Raw genomic sequence first — 19,825 nt, forward strand, 5'->3', positions numbered from 1 at the left:
TTACAATAAAAAAGTACTAGAATAATTTGCATAGTGAAATTATTGACTTATTATGGTTATTATTTATTTATTAAGTAGATAGTGTTTGCCTGCATGCACACCTACAGGCCAGAAGAAGGTACCAGATTTCATTATGGATGGCTGCAAGCCACCACATTGCTTCTGGGAATTAAACTCAGAACCTTTGGAAGAGCAGGCAGTGCTCTTAAGCTCTGAGACATCTCTCCAGCCCATGAAGGTTGTTATTAGAAGAGGAGAAGAAGGAATACTTTAGAGTTGTTTTTCATCCTTCTCTGGGAGTTGAACCCACAGCCTTGTGAATGGTAGGCAAGCACTCTACCACTGAGACACACTTCCTAGCCCTGTTTTGAGAGAGAGAACTCCTATTATAGGAGATAAAAATCCAAACTGACATTTCCTAGAGAGAAGTAAGAAAATAAGGAAGGACAGATATTTTGAGGAAGAGGCTATTTTCAATTTTGTGCATTTCCAGTACAAATAAACACTGATTTTTATACATAAAAGAGCCCAGGTTTTCTCTGGTATTGGGAGAGAGAGTGCCAGAGAGGAGATAAAAAATTTTTTTAAAAGATTTATTTATTTATTTATTATTTGTACAGTACGAATTCTGCCCACATGTGTGCCTGCCCACCAGAAGACGACACCAGATCTCATTATAGATGGTTGTGAGCCACCATGTGGTTGCTGGGAATTGAACTCAGGACCTTTGGAAGAGCAGCCAGTGCTCTTAACCTCTGAGCCATCTCTCCAGCCCCTGAGAGGAGAATTTACTACCACCAAGTCACTGGTGCATTGGGATAATGTTGGAACTTGATAGGTATTCCAAGGAAAGAAGGAAAAGAGCCTAATACATATTAGGTCTCTTTAAATGCTCAAAGAAAATTTGTTGTTTGAGTGAACTAACTCAGGGGAGCATATGTATTTTAAGTGTGAGTCAAGGAAAATAAGCAGGTAGGAAGAAAGAGTGGTAGGGAGGAGCCAGGAAGAGAGACTATGTGCTGTGAGTTGATGAAGATCAGACGTTACTAGCTAAACAGTAATCCATATGGTGGACTCTCGGTCATGCGTATATATAAGCATGCTTGTATGTCGTGCAGATATGCATTTTGTAAGTGATATGCTTGGCAAACAGAAAAATCAGTTTACTGAGTGTGTTAATGGATTGTCAATAGAGTAGAAAGACAAGAAACTATGTTCAGTAATTATTGATACATCATTTTCTTTGGTAGACCCTTCTCTACAGTTTCTATTGAAGATAGTTCAAACTTAGTTAAAGATTATTTTACTCTTTTCATTCAAAGGTAAAGTACGAAGTAACAGAGGATGTATATACTTCCAGGAAGAAACAACACCAGACCATGATGCATTATTTTTGTGCACTGAATACTCTTCAGTACAAGAAGAAAATAGCTTTGCTAGAACCTCTGCTTGGGTACATGCAGGCTCAGGTAAGGGCTACAGTGTGTTTGGAGTTGTACCTGCCCTAAAAACCTTGAATTCAAGCTTGATACTTGTACTAACTATAAGGATATTGCAGACAAACTTAATCAGCATACTAATTTGTATTGTGGTTTAAAAAGTAATTTTAAAGACTGTCATGAGTTTCTTATTATAAGGAGGTTGGGAGAATGGCTTTCCTTGCAAATAAAGATCTAAAATGCTGTAAATAAATGGAAATGCATTGTAATTAAGACTTCTTCCACCTCAGTTGGGGACAGGGAACAGAAAGCTAGATGAATTTCAGTGATACCTATTGCTAGAGCTTCTTTTCATTATTGCTTCATATGTTCGAAAAAGAATGAACAAGTTTGAGCCAGGCATGGTGTCTCACACTTTAACCCCAGCACTTAAGAGACAGAGACAATCAGTTCTCTGTGAGTTTGAGGCCAGCCTAGTCTACAAAGAAAGTTCCAGGACCATCAGGGCTCTTACACAGAGAAACTGTCTTAAAAAAGGAAAAAGGATGAGCAAGTTTGCATTTGTCCTATGTTCCTTGCATACTTCCTGAGTGAAAAATAATAGATGAGGGGGCTGGATAGATGTCTGGGTGAAAAAAACACTGACTGCTTTTTCAGAGGACCCAGCTTCATTTTCTAGCATCTACATGGTGGGGGACCTGACACTCTTCTGACCTCCAAGGGTACTTGTCATGCACATGATGAACAGATGTACACACAAACAAAACAACCAGATGCGTATAGAAATTTGAGTTTGGGGGAATATATCAGTTCCTTAAAAACCAAAAAATTTGGCCTAGGAGTACTTGCTTATTTATAAACTAGTTGTGGTAGTCGTAGGTCAGAGAAATATTTGAGGCCACTCTGGATTACACAGTGAGACTTTATTATTGTTGTTGTTGTTATTATTATTATTATTTTTTTTTTTAAAGACAGGGTCTCTCTATGTTAGCCTTGGCTGTCTTGGACTTGCTTTATAGACCAGATTGGCCTCAAACTTAGAGCCATCCATCCACCTGCCTCTGCCTCCTGAGTGCTGGGATTAAAGGTGAGCGCCACCACGCCCAGTGAGACTTTATTCTAAACTATGGGACAGGATATACAGTAGAATTTAGTTCTAGTTTCCTTGGTAGCTCTGTGTCTGGTAGATATTGTAAGCCACAACCTATTATTGCACAAACTAGATAACACAGTGGCATTTTTATGTAATTCTGTGTCCTAGGAGTTGTTGATGTGATTCATTCTAAATATTCTTTGTGTGCATGTTTGTATTGTGCAATCTTCCACCTCAGATAAGTTTCTTTAAGATGGGTTCTGAAAATCTCAACGGACAACTGGAAGAATTTTTAGCTAACATTGGAACAAGTGTACAGAAGTAAGTATTTTGTTTTCATTAAAGTGAAAATGAAATGTCAAAAAATTAACAGCTAAATACTTAATATTTACATAATTAGTGTCACACACCTTTAATCCCAGCACTTGATAGGCAGAGGCTGGTGGATCGCTTTGAGTTTGAGGCCAGCCTGGTCTACAAAGCGAGTCTAGGACAGCCAAGGCTGCACAGAGAAACCCTGTCTCGAAAAACCAAAAGAAAAAACCAAAAAACCAAGATTATGTAATTTAAATATTTACAACTTAACTTTTTAAAGGCTAGTTTTCCTGCCATGAGTTTATTTTATAGTTTTATGACTATAAACTTGGGATTTTTTACTATTGTTTCCTTAGATTTAAACTGGTTTCATAACACTGAATTTGATGACAGTTTTAATGATACGAAGCTCGCTTTTATGTCTGAATAATATAAATATGTATGGTAATTATCTATAAGTAAAATTTTCTTTAAAATCTCATTTGTAAACATTGCTTAGAAAATTACCAAGCAAATCATGTTTTCTATGCTCTAGTGTTTAGAGAGAGACAAAGCAGTTCTAGTCACCTTCGATATATGAGTAGCAATACTGTTAATCTGAGGCAGAAAGAGATAAAATTTTGGATTTTTCATTTTATATTTTTGCAGTACTGGGGCTTGAACAAAGGACTGTGGTGTACTACCGAGCAGTTAGAAAATTATTCTACAGTTAGGTGTCCAGTTATTTTATTAGTATTCAAATTTGATATTGTTTCCAAAATATCTAAATTTTAAAAAATATTTAAAATGAATTTATGTTACTCTGGCCATCTCTTGATTGCTTCTTAGTAAAATTAAATATATGGGCACATAAGATTCATAAGGCATTCTTGGTTGTAGCTGGTAGTAACTAAATCTGTTCTCTGTGTTAGTGTTCGAAGGGAAATGGATGGTGACGTAGAGACCATGCAGCAGACAATAGAAGACTTGGAGGTAGCCAGTGACCCTTTATATGTGCCTGACCCAGATCCAACCAAGTTCCCTGTCAATCGAAATTTAACCCGGAAGGCTGGATACCTAAATGCTAGGAAGTAAGAAAACTATTACTATTTTCACATTACATCTTGTAATAGCAAATCAATATAATGTATAATTATATTGTTTGCTAGTTGTTTTGATTTTACTAAAGGTTGAAACTTTTTAAAAAATATATTTTATTTATTTATTTATTTGTGTATACATTTTTACGTGTGTGTGTGTGTGTGTGTGTGTGTGTGTGTGTGTGTGTGTGTGTGTGTGCTGTAGCACAGCTTACGGGTGGAGATGAGAAGATGGCATGCTGGAGTTGGCCCTCTCCACCATGTGGGTGCCTGGGATATATTCAACTTACCAGGGGTGGTGAAATGCCTTTAACCATTATGCCATCTTGGCAACCCAAGGTTGAAACTTTATAGTTATGTATTTATTTAGATAAGCTTGTTGACAGATTGAGGTACATGAAAACTTTAAAAATCCTACCTTAATATCTTTTTGAATAATGCGCCTTTATAAAAGGGATGAAACCAATTTGAGTGTAAGTAAGCTTATCATGACGTGTAGATGCTATTAAATAATATATTAACAATCGCATAGTTAAATATGTGATTATATCAAGTCAAAATTGAGTTTTTATTTGAAAGTGGGCCAAACTTTTTTTCCCTTCTTACTATTTTTGTCAATTTTCAATGCTGTGTTGGAATGCAGACACTTGAGCATCCTAGGCATACACTATCCCATTGAGCTAAGTCACTTGATGATAAGATGAAGAAGTAAATTAACCCTAGAAATAAAATTGAGTTTCTTTCTTTGAATATTGAGCTGTAACTTGGATTTTTAAAAAAATTATTTATTTATTACATACACAGTGTTCTGCCTTCATATATACCTGCACACCAGAAGAGGGCACCAGCTCTCATTATAGATGGCTGTGAGCCACCATGTGGTTGCTGGGAATTGAACTCAGGACCCCTGGAAGAGCAGACAGTGCTCTTAACCTCTGAGCCATCTCTCCAGCCCTGTAACTTGGATTTTTGATGTATCATTGTAACAGCTGCGACTTAATAATTTTTAGCCTTGTTTTTAAAACTACATACATCCACACAAGTGAGTCAATGTGCACAAAATCATTTTAGAGTCTGAAAAAGTGTATATCCTTTTGACTTCTTGGTGCTTTTTTACAAATTGTTTTGCTTTCACATGCTTTTTCTTGTGTCTGCTGATTATTAGGGATTTTTAAGGTGTCGTTATTAAAATATCAATGTACTTTCTTTAGTAAAACAGGCTTGGTGTCATCTACCTGGGATAGACAGTTTTACTTCACGCAGGGTGGAAACTTAATGAGTCAAGCCCGTGGAGATGTGGCAGGAGGCCTGGCCATGGACATAGACAACTGTTCAGTGATGGCTGTGGACTGTGAAGACAGGCGCTACTGTTTTCAAATCACTTCTTTTGATGGAAAAAAGTTAGTATTTTTCTGCTGCTAATAAGACACACATTTTAAAATAAAATGGTGAATAATTCCTTTTTGTTTAATATAGACTGTTAGAATGACTATGAATTAAGGTAATTTACTTTCTAATTTAATAAACATGAGTTCAGTTTTTCTGACTTTAATGATTTTTTAAAAATTATTAATCTGTTTTGTGCACATTGGTGTTTTGCCTCACATGTGTTTGTGTGAGGGTGTCAGATCCTCTGGAATCAGAGTTACGGATAGTTGTGAGCTGCAATGTGGGTGCTGGGAATTGAACCTGGGTCCTCTGGAAGACCAGCCAGTGCTCTTAGCCACTGAGCCATTTCTCTAGCCCCATTAAATGTTTTTTTTTTTTTTTTTTAAATACTTGGAAATTGTCAAAGCAACAAATGGTGCAAAGCTGTGATTTCATGTTTGAGACTGGTCACTGAAAAATCCTGCACAGGATGGGGAAGGTAGCGTAAATTAGAATGCCAGCCACGGCATGGGCATGTTTCTTGGACAACTTACTTATAACCCTCTGTTCTCCATTTATCTGTGCATCAGATGTTGGCAGAGGAATAGAAATCTAACAGACATGACATACCTATGTAGGACGTGTAGAGTCTAACAGCCTTGTTTTGAAATGTTGATGAGTTGCTTCCGGTTAGATTATTGTATCCACTATTGTTTATCATGCCCTTAAAGCAGTTCTGTTACCTTTGCATTAAATGACAATCTATAGAATAGAACAATAAAAAAAGCCAAGTTTGTTGTAATTAATTTTATAAAACTGTGTTTGTTTCTTTTAGCATTTCTTTTTTTCACTTCTTTTTTTGTACTTTTTATTGTTTCTTTTTTTTAACATATACATTTATATTGTTACGCATGAATAAAATAAACTACATATAATAGGAAGAACTACAAGACAATCAGGAATTATATAAATGTTACATTAATAGTGATTTGGCCTTTTGTATTTGGCAGACTTGGAATAAACATCTTTCCTATCTTGTTGGGTCTAAACTTCTGAATGAAGATCAGTAGCTATCATATCTCATCTTTATTAACTTAAAACATCTATCTTGATCTAAAAACATCTTAACCCTTAACCTATTAAGCTTAATTGAAAGACTAAACTATCTGGTCTTCAACCCCATCAGAGATTTGAGAAGAATAAAACTTAAATATCTGAGTGAACCAGAAGTGCAAGTTAGCAGCTTCCAAAATGAAAAAATGACTGAGACAGTTTACTGCCTGAACAGTCACTCAACATTCTCTATAATGTTGGAGCATCATCTTCAGCCTTCTGGCCCAATATATCTGACAGACGTATTTGCGAGGCAGACACTATTAAGGACTTGCTTACTCTGTCTTGGCTGAGTTCGGCTGTCGACTCTGCCTATATCTAAATTTGCCTATTTTTAGGCAGAATTCTGTCTGTGGCAGAAACGAGGATATTTTGCCAGTGGCTGGTTTGCCACATTTGAAGCCAACTCCATAAGGAGGAGCTTTGATGTTCATCATCTTCTTTGAGGAAGGGTGGGTGTTGCCAGACTAAAATTGCTAAGCCCACTACATAGGAATAGCTCTGAGACTGGCTGAGATATGCAGGTCTATGCATAGACAAGGCTTCATGTTGATCACAGATTCTTTGTGATGTATAACTAGAGGCCATTCTTAGAATGACATGAGGGAAGATTTGCAGATGCCTTACTTCTCATACAATGAGCAGAGAACCAGCCTTAATTTAATTGCTCTGTACATCCTACGCACCCTATACAATCATAGTGTTAGAACTTTATAATGCTTGTGAGAAATTATGTTTTCAGAACAAAAGAACTGGACACTGATGCTGGATCAGACCTGACAGGATTCATTCCTCTTGGCAATCTCGATGCTGACATCCTGCACCCTCCATGTTCCATCCCCAGGCGCTACTTAGTTGCTGTTACCCACCAGAACAGGACAGCTTCCAGGAAAACATTGTAGAAAGCTTCTGATCTCAATTGGTCCAGCATTTCAGATTGTCCCACACAGGACTCCTATTAAGCCTGGAATTTTCTTTTAGCATATTTCTTAACCTGATTATCACACAAATAATTGAGACTCTTTTATAGTACAAGGCATCACACCACAATCTGAGCAGTTTAAGACTGTTCCTAACCCTCTATGCCATTTGTCTTACATCCCAGCAATATATGCACTTTGTAGCTTTCCTCGGCTCCAGCTCCTTCCTCCTGATTTTCCTTGGACCTCTCCTGGTGGCCTGCTCCTCTGGCTTCTCCCCACCCCCCACTCCTCCTCCCCTGGCTGGCAGGAAGTCCAGCCCTATTCTCTCCCCTGTTCATTGATTGCCTGTAAGCTGCTTTATTGACATAACAGGAGGGTAATTTGGGGAGACGTTTACACAGCATTGAGACAGAAAATCAGAATTTAAACTACACAATAACCTTATGCCTACATAAATGTAAATGGGAGAATGGAAAACACCAACCTGTAATTTTATTTATAGCATTTTGTTTGTTTCCTTCTAGTTTTTATCCTGGATACATTTTCTTTCCTTTTCCCTCCCTCATCTTCTTCACCTTGAACCCACAGCTTTGAGCTTGCTAGGCAAGACTCTGCCATTGAGCTAGAGCCGCAGCCCTTTGATAAAAACTTCATTTTGTGACAGGTCCTCAGCAAGCTGTCTAGACTGGCCTTCAGCTTGTCGTCTTCCTGCCGTAGCCTCCAAAGTAGTTTAGAGCTGTGTGTTACCATGCCCGGCCTAAGTGCATTGTCATAAGTAATTGAAGAATATTTTATATATGTAAATTCGATCTGCATCCATTAAAAATGTTTATAGGGCTGGAGAAATAATAGCTCATCAGTGAAGAACACCTACTCATACAGAGGATCCAGGTTGAGTTCTGAACACCTATATCCAGGGATCAAAACTTCATTAGCTCCCGTTCCAGGTGATCTCACACCCTTTTGTGGCCTCCAAGGGCATCTGCATTCATGTGGTACACATAAACTCACATATAAATAAAATGAATATTGAAAAAAATTCATAATGGCTGTATTATAATCTCTCAAAAACCATACAACATAGTTTAAATGTTATCCTAATGATACATATCTAAATTAGCTGAGATTGATTTTGACCTTTGAGCTTTCTTATTATTTAGAAGAAACCTGGGTTTTCTGAAAGTCATTTTTTCCTCCATAATATTTATGTATATTAAGGTACCTTTGTTCATAAAAGATAATTTTGTTCACTGTCTTAGCCATGTTGTTATTTTCCTAGTCCTTCTACAGACATACAGTGAATGTCAATGCTGTATATTAGAGTTCTGGTTTTCTGTTAGTGAAGCTAGAAAATTGCTAGCATATTAGTACTAGTATTTACATTTTTGTTTTTGCTAATGTTTGGAATGGTTTCTCATTTCCTGATGAGATAGAAAATTAGCAGTATTTAAAATTTTTCTTTAAATATCAATATATAGACAGAAGCCATATATTTCTCTTATGGTTCATGTGTTGGAGTTTGTATTTAAACTTAAGGGAGAAACTGTCAATAATAAAGTTAACATTTTCAGTTTAAATCACCAATAGAAATGCCATTAGGTTGAAGTAGATTTTCTTCTTTTATGTCTGTCTTCTGAAAACTGGCATTCCCTTTTGGTTTTACACATTTTAGATAGCCACTTGGAGTTCTTAAGTCTTAAATCCTGATACTACTGCTGGTCTTTCCCTAAAGTACTGTCACTTGTGGTTTTTTTCTTTAATTTTAAAGTTGAGGCTAAAACTTTCACTGTTTTCTCCCTAGATCTTCAATTTTGCAAGCAGAGAGTAAAAAAGACCATGAAGAGGTAATATTTTTTATTATAAAGTTATATAATTCATATTACATATTAGAATATATTTTTATATTATTAAAATACATTTTGTTTTTTCGAGACAGTGCTTCTCTGTGTAACCTTAGCTGTCATGGAATTCACTCTATAGAGCGGGTCTGCCTCTGCTTTCCAAGTGCTGGGAATAAAGTTGATTTCTTCACCAGCATTTAAAATTAGTTTGTTTTTTTTTTTATTCTGAAAACAAAATATATTAATGTATTTATTATAGAAAATTTGAGAAACTCCTAGTTAATTAAAAATGACTTTTAAAGTCCTCTGTTCTCAAGCAGCATTCTTAGTTTTCTTTCAGAATTGTGTAGCTGGAGGAACCTTAGACACCATTTCTGTGCTGTCTTAAAGTGTTATATTCAGCAGTGACCTTCTGAGTGCCATCTTCTGGCATGCTTGGTATCATGAGTTGGCAGTTTCATTTCTTCTCTGTTGTCACTAACCTTTCGGACACTCCCTGCTGCAGTCAGAACGTAGTGGAAGCAGATGTAGTACAAGAAGAAGCAACTAAAGCTTAGAACAGTGGGAGAATGAAAGGCAGAAAAACAAAGATTTGGGAGTCTCTGTTCTTCCTCACAAGCCTTTTAGTTTTGGCTCCAGTTTTACTCCTACTGTACTACATATGGAGGGTAAGGTACTATCAAGACTGATACTTTAAAAACTGTTTTCAGAAATATCTTTCGTCTTACTAAGTATTGTAATTTTATTGGTAAAAGACAGTTGGAAACTCATGGGAAGAATAGTGTTGGTGTTTTGAGGACACAGGTGTTTCTGCTCTCTGCATGGTTTACCAAACAGAGGATTAGTTTTGTGAGGCCTGTTAGGCTCTAGAGTCCTTGAGAGTGAAGCAGAGGATGTGGAATATGGTTTCTGTTTAGAAAGAAGGAGGATATATAGTGTACACTCACCAGGAAGAATTTGTGTTTTAATTTTTCACATAGGTATTATGGTAACTGAGTTCAGACTGCCATGTTTGGTGGGAATTAAAGGAGGAAGTAATATAAAATATACACTATTAAGTTCTGATTTAACATGATTACTGTTTATTTTGTTGTATAAATCTATTTATTTAAAAGAATTCAATCTGCAGATCTCTTACATGCATATGCGTATAACAGATGTTTTGTTTGTTTGTGGTGCTGGGGACTGAACTAGGGGGCTCACATATTTTGTTAAATATGTGCTCTGCCACTGAGCTACATCCCTACCCCCCAAGGTGTTTTCATATGAAGATTATGTGCTGTTCTAATGAAAATTCCGTTTCAGTTTAGTATTGAATAACCTTCCTTATTAGAGAGGCTTTACTGAAAAAAACATTAGTAATCATATTTAATTTTTCCTTTTCAGTGGATTTGTACAATAAACAACATATCTAAACAAATATACTTGAGTGAAAATCCAGAGGTAATATTTTTATTTTGTTATCCAGATCTATCAGAATGAAGTAATTTTGTGGTTTATATGGTTTTTATCAATTGACTCATTTCTCAAGTTCTGTAATCTCAAGTACAGAATTCATATGATTTTGTTTGGGTAGCTACAGTGTACTGTGTATTGTCTGTTACAGAACTGTGTTATTTCAAAATGTACTGAAATCAGTTATTCAACTGATTTTGACAATTATCTTTATGTTGAGTGCCATGGAGTAGGTAAAAATGTAGAAGAAACTCCATAGCCTCCTCTAGAAGTTACTATGATAAGTCAACATGGAAGCTGTGCGACATTTTATGTATAACATGTTGTGATTAGAAGCACATGGGTAAAAAACATACATGCTAATCACTTACTGGCTTATATTTTGAGAATGTTAGGATCAGTGAGGACTTTGTTTTAGAGAAAATTTTGGAGAGATGATGGAAACCCAAGCTAAGATTATTTAAGGACAAAGGAGACACTGTCTATAATACAATAAAAACTAAAGCTCAGATACAAAGGTGACATGTGGATGGAACTAGCAGTGTAAATGGAAGGTTTTGGTGCAGAATGGAAACTGAAATGTGTACACAGATCGCCTGTAAATCTTGTTCAGATACATGCTGTGATTTTGGTACATCTGTAATGATGCAGCCTAAACTTTGCATTTCAAATTGTTCTTTGAGTAGCAAGGATTTCAAACCTGGTGAACCTAAGCTTGTTAACTTAGCCATAGTTACTGTTCAGTCCTGCAGGTAGAGTCTAAGGGTACCAGGGGCTGAAAGAATGGAATGAGTCTGTGCTATATAAGAGTTGGGAAAAGCCTTAGTCCTGAACAGGAGCTGTATAACCTCCTTTTTAGACCTGGATTGGCTATACTGTAAGCTCGGGTGCTTCCCAGAGCTGGGGGACACTGATTTCATTTGAAAGTCTTAGTCATGAGCTTCCCCCCGACACCAGACAGGGTTTCTTGGATCTGCCTGTTTTTACCTTTCACTTTCCAACCCAGATGACTGCCATGTGCCACCATACCCAGTTTAAGATACTATTGATGTAATGGAACATTTGATAGGGCTAGACTAGTTAGTAACTAAGTAAAAGGTAAAGAAGAAAATGATAAAGATGACTTCCAGGTTTTAAATTCAAAGACGTCTGTTTAGAACAAAAGAGGAATTCTGTTTTTGTTAAAAAGAGAAGCCATCAAATATATTAATATAATTTTATAAATTAATAACTGTATTCTAGAAAAGTTCTTTTATATTTGATGAACATCCTCCTAAATTTTTATGTTCTATAAAATATTTTGAGTGACTAGGCAGTGTTCTAGGTGATAGCAGTACAAACTTTAATCCAAAGTAATTGGTAGTTAAAATTAGTAGAAAAAGAATATGTTCTGTTTTGTATATTAGTAGAAATTAGGATTATTCTTGAATTGTAGGAAGTTCATAATGTTTGCAATTAATGTACCTTACTAGTAAGGGCAGAGAATGGAGATACCTCAGTAGTTTTAGTTTATGTTTTAAACACAACTCAAGAGCTTAATGACAGTTTTGAGAGTCACATCAAATTTTTAGTTTCTTATATTATTATTAATTCTTTTTTTAAAAAAAATAGGAAACTGCTGCACGAGTAAATCAGTCTGCTCTGGAAGCTGTCACTCCTTCCCCATCCTTCCAGCAGAGACATGAGAGCCTGCGTCCAGGAGGGTGAGTTAGTATATGGGGTTACTTAAAGTGTTACTGAGCACTCTGGTTTAACAGTACTTCTTAGATACATACAAATTATCTCTGAATAATAGAAGTATACTTTAAAAATGATAAATTTATGAGTAAGGGTGTATTGCAGGCCAGAGGTTGATGTGGAGAATTTGATTTTTAAGACAGTCTCTCACAAACCTGGAGCTCATTGATTTGGTAGGCTGACTGGCCAGTGAGTTCCTTGACTCGCCCTGTCTCTGTACCCTAGTACCTTGCAGATACATGCTGCCAGGGGCAGCTTTTTTATGTAAGTATTGAAGATTAAAACCCAGGTTCCTGCTGGGCATGGTGGCACATGCCTTTAGTTCGAGCATTTGAGAGGCAGAGGCACGTGGATCTCTGTGAGTTTGAGGCCAGCTTGGTCTACAGAGTGAGTTCCAGGACAGCCAGGGAGGTGGTGTGCACTCGGGAGGCAGAGGCAGGCAGAGCTCTTGAGTTTAAGGCCAGCCTGGTCCACAGAGCAAGTTCCAGGACAACCAGGGCTACACAGAGAAGCCCTGTCTTGAACCCCCAGCCCCCACCGTTGTGCCTTCAGTAAGGTACAAGACAAAACAACAAAACCCAAACAGGTTCTCCTGTTTAGGCAGCAGGCACGTCACCAGCTGAGTCGTCATCTTCGTACTCCTAGTTCCAGTTTTCTTTTTTTAATTGGAAAGAAAAGAATCTTTTACTGAATAAATAGCTAGCTCATTTGTAGTTGAATTTTTACTCTTTGAGTCAGGGTCTTGGTTGATAGGCCAGGCTGGCCCAGAACTGTGATCTGCTGCTTTTACTTCCTGAGTCCTGAGATTACAGATAAGTGGTTCTATGCCTGACTTGGAAATGTTTTTCATTAGAGTTTGCTTTATAACCTCATTGACTTAAAATACTGTTTTCTTTTCTTGTAGTCTGCTAAGCATTGAACTTCTGAAAGAAAAAACTAAATTCAGTGCCTTCTTATTTTCCTTATGTTTAGACAGTCTCGACCACCAACAGCTCGAACCAGCAGTTCAGGATCCTTGGGATCAGAGTCTACAAATCTAGCTGCCCTCTCTCTAGATTCTCTGGTTGCTCCAGATACTCCAATACAGTTTGATATAATTTCTCCTGTGTGTGAAGATCAGCCTGGCCAGGCAAAAGCCTTTGGCCAAGGAGGCAGGTGAGTAATAACGTCAGGAGGACAGTGTGCTGTGGTTTATAAGATTTATAATACATTTCTGCATCAGCTATATTGTCTTCTGGGTAACATTTCATAGTTAGGGTAGAGCCATACAGGTTTTTCTGTTGGTCTTCTGCATCTATTAAAGGTATTAGGATAATTAAATGTCAAAAAAATTTAATTCTGAATTGTTTATCAAGTCTATTACTTGGGCATTTGCCCTGTCAATTACAGTAGTGATAGTTCTAGCTTTAGGTTGTAATACTCTTAACATTCTATCTCAGGCTGGGTGTAGTGACGCACACCTTTAATCCCAGCACTCAAGAGGCAGAGGCAGGTGGATCACTGTGAGTTCAAGGCCAGCCTGGCCTACAAAGTGAGTTCAGGACAGCCAGGACTACAAAAGAAACCCGGTCACAAAACAAAACAAAGCAAAACAAACAAACAAACAAACAAACCACAAAAACCCACAACAACAAACCAAACAACAAGAAACAAAACCAAACAACAACAACAACAAAAAAACCCAAACAAATTCTATGTCAGACTAATAAGGGACTAGGGTTGCAGCTCAGTTGGTAGAGTGCTTTGCATAGTGAGCATGAAGCCTTGGATTCAGTCTCTGGCACCATATAAAACCTGGGCATTAGCTCAAGCCAGTAGCAGTGATACTTGGGAGTCGGGAGTAGCAGAATCACTGCTCATGTAGAGTATCAGGTTGAGTTCATAGCACCCACATTGCAGGTCACAACTATCTGTAATTGGTTCCAAGGAATCTGAAACCATCTTTTGGCCTCCACAAGTTCCTGAATGCATGTGGTGCACAGTAACTCACACAGACAAACACATACACATAAAGAAATGGAACTATGGCAAATAATTTATTAAGGAGGTTGGGCACTCAATACATTAGATGTGGATATGACATCAATATTATCACAAAGTTTGTATAACTATAGCAAGCATGCATAGCGTTTGATATAATATGCCAAACTGGTATAGAAGAGATGAGTATTGGGCTGGAGAGATGATTTGGCAGTTAAGAGCACTTGCTCTAGCAGAGAGGACCCAGGTTAACTTTTGGCACCCATATCGTAGCTCACAATCATCCATAACTCCAGCTCTAGGGAATCTGAAGCCCTTTTCTGGCCTCCACCAGCACTGAACTCATAAGTAGTGCACCATATATTTACATGTGACACATCTATATATGTAAAATAAAAATTAATAAATCTTTTAAAAAATCAATAACATCCTCTTTTTTGTGAATGTGCGTGTGTGCATGCTTATGTTTGCAGAGGCACACATTTATGTGCATGTTTGTGGAGGCCAGAGGACAATTCAGGTGTTGTTCCTCCAGTGCTATTCCTCAGCCATTGACCTATTTGATAAAGAATATCCCACTGGCCTGGAGCTTGTCAAGTTGGCTGGCTATTTCGTAAGTTCCAGCACTCTATCCATTTCTACCTCCCCAGAGCTGGGATTGCAAGTGTGTGCAACATTGCTAGGCCTTCTTGTGTGTGTTTCGGGAGTGGGTGGGGTAGGCGGGGTGTCAAGACAGGATTTCTCTGTGTAGTCATGGCTGTCCTAGAACTTGTTCTGTAGACCAGGCTAACCTTGAACTCAGAGATCTGCCTGCCTCTGCCTCCTGAGTGTGCCACCACCACCCTGCTCTTTTTTTTTATTTTTCCTTCTTCCAAACAGAGTTTCTCTGTAGCCCTTACCATCCTGGAGCTGGCCTCTAACTCAGAGGTCTACCTGTCTCTATTTCCTAAGTGTTGGGAGGTGCACCACCATGCCTGGCTGCTTGACCTTTTCTTTATATAGGTTTTAAGGGTTGAACTCAGGTCTAATTGAGCCATGTCCTTAGCCCCTGTCCTGTTTTCTTTCTGCCATTACTATTTTAAACCACTGCTTCTAAGACTTCCTTTGAATTGAACTTTTCCCTTCCATCATTGTGATTGTGCCACAAGCTAAGAAGAGGAAGCGGGGAAGCAGCTTTTAGGTTTGGTTTACTTTTCTCCTTGTATTGTTACTTATACCTTGAGAAATAGAGTTCAGTTTTGTTTTACTTTGTGGTGCTGGAGATCACACTCAGGCTTTATGTGCATCATAAGTCATTCTCTTTCTCTCCCCCGCCCCATCTCCTTCTCTCTCCTCTGTCTCGCTGCCTATCTCTCTCTCTCTCATGTGTACGTGTGTGTGTATAGAACCAGGAAATACAGTTAAAAAAATAAAAGAAATGCATGTTTTGAACCAGAAACTGTCCAAATCTTTATGGTTAACTTGCAGTTTGCACTTTAAAAAATCCAGACTCGGGATTTTTTTTTTTTACAGTTCTAGGAAATCTCTGCCATTTTCTCAAGCCTCAAATATTGTCGCCACATTAGTTTTCTTCTATGTTGATTTTTTTTTGTTTTGTTTTTATTAGAAAATTTTGGAAGATAGGTTAGTGTGAAGATTTTTGTTGTTGTTGTGTGTGGCTAAATTCATGCCTGTTAAATAAAACAGAGCAATAAAGAGCTGCAGTGGATAAATCAGAGCAGACACGTTGGGTTTGCTATTACTTTGTGTGAGAGTGCAGCTGTATAGTGTTTTGGCCATCTTATTGTTCATTAGCAGAGTGGGATATTCTAGAGCTTTTCTTTGTAAACATATAAAGTTTTATGACTCACTTATTAATTTTGGTTTCTTCTATGTGGCTTGTGCTGATTGACCCATTTGTTCATATTTTGTCCTAAACTTCAGGCGTACAAATCCATTTGGAGAATCTGGAGGAAGCACAAAATCGGAAACTGAAGGTATAAAAGATTTCAATATTCATTGTAAAGTGACCTAGTAGTAAACTTTGAAATGTGTCATTTGCAAGTATCCTGCTGCTGTGCTCAGTTTTGATGTTATTTTTACTTCAGAATTTTCTCAATTTTACTCATAGTACTCTTAGGGCAACCAGAACCTAATCTGACTTCAGAAGTTACTCATGCAAGATTGTAGAATGTCGTAGACTTTTGACCTCATAGCAAATTCTTAGTACATAAACTATCCCTTAAGCTTTAAAAAAAAAATGTTTGTGTTTTCATAGTTTCCACCCCCTCAAGATCCTTGACTTCACTATCCCTGGGTAGATGGCCAGGTTTCCAGTACTTGGGATGCTCTCCCTCTTGTTGAATGGGCTCTAAGTCTAATTAGAGAGCTGTGACTGCCAGGGTATTCGCATCACTATTGTACCTTAGGCTTATCTGGCCATGCTGGTGGTGGTGGTGGTTCATAGGCATCATATCTGTGTAGGATTGTTGGTTGCTTTTCTCTTCTGGAAGCTTGCATGGTGTCTTCTGGTACTCTGAAAGCTAGTTCTCAGGAAGAGGCAGTTCCAGCTCAGGGGTCTGTGAGCCAAGCATCAAAAGTTCATGGTGTCTTCAGCACTAGGAAACTTAACTTTCACCTCTTAGGGGTAACCAAAGGCAATATGTATAATATTGGGAGTCTCTTGGACAACCTGCCCAACAATTTGAAATGGCTTCTCATGCCTTGTGTTGGTTTTTTTTTTTGTTAGATGGTCTTTGGCTCTTTGAAGGGCGCATTGTCATCCCAGATGAAAAAAAAATTATTTAAACTATATATGTGTATTTATGCACAGACTTATGTGCATTAATTTTTTTGTAGTTAGTAGTATGCTTCCTTATGACTTTTTCAGACATCCTTGTTACTTTACCCTTCTTCCTTTTCCTTCTGTATCTCTTTCCTGTGCGACTAGAGCCTCTATCTTTTTCCATTTCCCTAATTAGATCACTTGTACTCTGCTATTAATCCCCTTTCTGTAGCTACTCCCCAACCCCTATCTCAGCAGCGATCCCTTTTGTTTTCCTGGTTTCTGTATTACCTCAGGAGATATATCATATCTGAACATTAGGGGCTAGAAGCCTCTGATAAGAAAATATGTGGTGTTTGTCTTTCTGGGTTTGGATTACCTCACTCAATTTGAGCTTTTCTAATTCTGTCTATTTACCTGCAGAGTTCATGATTTTGTTTTTCTTTACACTTTTCTTTGCAGTATCTCATAGTGTAAATGTACCACATTTTCAATATTCACTCATCAGTTGAAGGACATTTTCATTTCCCAGCTTTTGTGAATAGCACAGCAAAGAATATGACAACAGGTGTCTGTGGAGTAGGATGTCAAGTCCTTAAGGCATACTCCAAAAGAGTGGCCTAGCTGGGCCATTTAGTTGATTTACTATTAGCTTTTTGGGAATTCTCCACACCGATTTCCAGAGTGCCTGGACCAGTTAGCAATCCCACCAATAGTGACTGAGGCCTTTTTTTTCTGTACATGTCCTCCAGCATTTTGTATCTGTTGTTTGTTGATCTTTGCCATTCTGACTGGGGTAAAGTGAAACCTCAGTGTTGTTTTAATTTGCTTTCCCTAATGCAATGAATATTTTTTGAGATATTTCTTAGCCATTTCTTTTTTCTTCTTTTAAGAACTCTCTGTTCAGGTCCCAAGCCCATTTTTTGGAATGGTCATTTGGTTTTTTTATTTGTTTGTTTTTGTTTTTTCTTTGTTTTTAAACCTTTGTTCTTAGTGCTTCTTCTTCTTCTTTTTTATTTTTATTTTTTAGCTTTTTATTGATTTCCTGCAAATGTTCACTGTAACAAATTACTGGTCTGGTTTGGAGTCTCTGGCTTTTGTGACACCATCAATAGTGGATCCTCATCAGGACTTCTCCCGGTATCCTGCTATTGCCCTGTCATGGAGCTCTGAGTCTCTGGAATAGCAGGATTGGCCCTTTCACATATCTTAACCATTTGCAAATAGTACAGATTTTGGGGTGGGCCAATTCAGAGCCTTGAATCTGGACCTGGGTGGCAGCCAGTCTGGTCAACCTGCCCACTTTCCCTTATAGACACCGCCAGGGCAAGCTCTCCACCACTGCTCTGGCTAGGCCACTAATGCTGCCATTAACAGGAGGCAGGGTCAGCTTTTCTGCTCTCTTGCCTTCGGCGCCAGCTCACCCACACCCATGCCTCCAGAGCCAGCTCCCCTGTGCTGCCCAGTCAAGGTCAGGGTTCACTTTCCCAAGTGCTGCAGCCTGTAAGGAGCTGAGCCAGCACTCCTCTTCTTCCACCCTCCTTCTGGCTCACCCATGCCAGCTTCACTGTATTGTTCAGGTGAGGTACAGGACCCTCTCTCCTGAGTGTGACAGCCAGTGAAGGGGCAAGGTTAGCTCTCCAGCTCTCATGACCCCAGGGTCTGCTCTCTTGGCTACTGCAGGTGGTGGGAGGTATGGGTGGGTGGGGCACGAGAGGATCGGATGCCACCTCACGCCAGATCTCCCATGCTCTTGCCCTCAGGGCAGCTTACCTAGTCACCCTCTCTCCCCCAAGGCCAGCTTTACTGTGCTGCCCAGGGGAGCTGCAGGGCCCGCTCTTCTGAGTGCTGCAGCAGATGAGGGACAAGGCCAGCTCACCTACTCTGATTACCTCAGAGCTAGTTCTCCTGACTGCTGTAGGTGGTGAGGGGCAAGCAGGGGAAGGCATGCCCCTGTATCCACACCACCTCATGGCAGACCAGGGCCAGCTCTTGCTCTGTCATCAGGGCTGGCTCACCTGACTACCAGGGTCCGCTTTGCTGTGCTTGTCAGGTGAATTGCAGGCCCCGCTCTCCCTAATGCTGCAGCTAGTGAGGGGTAGGGATCGCTCTCCTGAGCTCATGACCCTGTGGCCAGGTTTCCTGACTGCCAGGGAGGCATCATGTCTGCACCTGTGCCACCCCATGGCAGACAAGTGGCAGGGTCAGCTCTCTTATACTCATGCTCTTGGAACTGGCTCATCCACACATGCCCTGTCAGGACTAGTTCCATTGTGCTGCCTGGGGAGGCGCAGGTTTAGTTCTCTGCATCTAGTGAGGGATGGGCCTCGATACACACAGCCCCTGGACATCTACATGGTTGCTCCAACCAGGGACAGTCCCATGTTCTCTAGTAGTGATACGAGCTACGACATTGGCACTGACTCCTGTTGCCGCATAGCCATGGACTCAGATGTGGCCCTCAGTGGCAGCTCAGGCTGGGACCTCACCGTGGCCCCAGATGGCAGGGCTGGCCGCTCACAGTAGGGTCCCTCTCCACCCTTAAGTCTCCAGCCTTTCTCTCTCATAGTGCTCAAGCTGTCCACTTCTTTTTCTCTCCCATCTTATTGCCACATACTCTCACATTGTGGTGGCTCCTGCTGCAGACTGGTCATGTGGATGTCAGGCCCCAGGATGACATCCTTCTTCCAAGCTGCATGGTGCGGCAGCAAAAGCATG

At 39.2% G+C, this 19,825-nt stretch overlaps 1 protein-coding gene across 1 annotated transcript in view; it reads left to right on the forward strand.

Moving 5' to 3' along the window:
- Window positions 1–19,825, forward strand: part of APPL1 (adaptor protein, phosphotyrosine interacting with PH domain and leucine zipper 1) — a 47,526-nt gene that overhangs the window by 16,502 nt on the left and 11,199 nt on the right. Inside the window, exons 8-16 of the mRNA XM_084793960.1 lie at window positions 1,323–1,469; window positions 2,771–2,853; window positions 3,759–3,917; window positions 5,138–5,326; window positions 9,132–9,174; window positions 10,558–10,614; window positions 12,238–12,329; window positions 13,336–13,518; window positions 16,267–16,319. Coding sequence (XP_084650086.1) covers window positions 1,323–1,469; window positions 2,771–2,853; window positions 3,759–3,917; window positions 5,138–5,326; window positions 9,132–9,174; window positions 10,558–10,614; window positions 12,238–12,329; window positions 13,336–13,518; window positions 16,267–16,319 — 1,006 coding nt within the window. The remainder of the gene's footprint in view (window positions 1–1,322; window positions 1,470–2,770; window positions 2,854–3,758; window positions 3,918–5,137; window positions 5,327–9,131; window positions 9,175–10,557; window positions 10,615–12,237; window positions 12,330–13,335; window positions 13,519–16,266; window positions 16,320–19,825) is intronic.

The sequence above is a fragment of the Acomys minous genome, assembly GCF_964271855.1.
Source record: "Acomys minous genome assembly, chromosome: 9".
NCBI lineage: Eukaryota > Metazoa > Chordata > Mammalia > Rodentia > Muridae > Acomys > Acomys minous.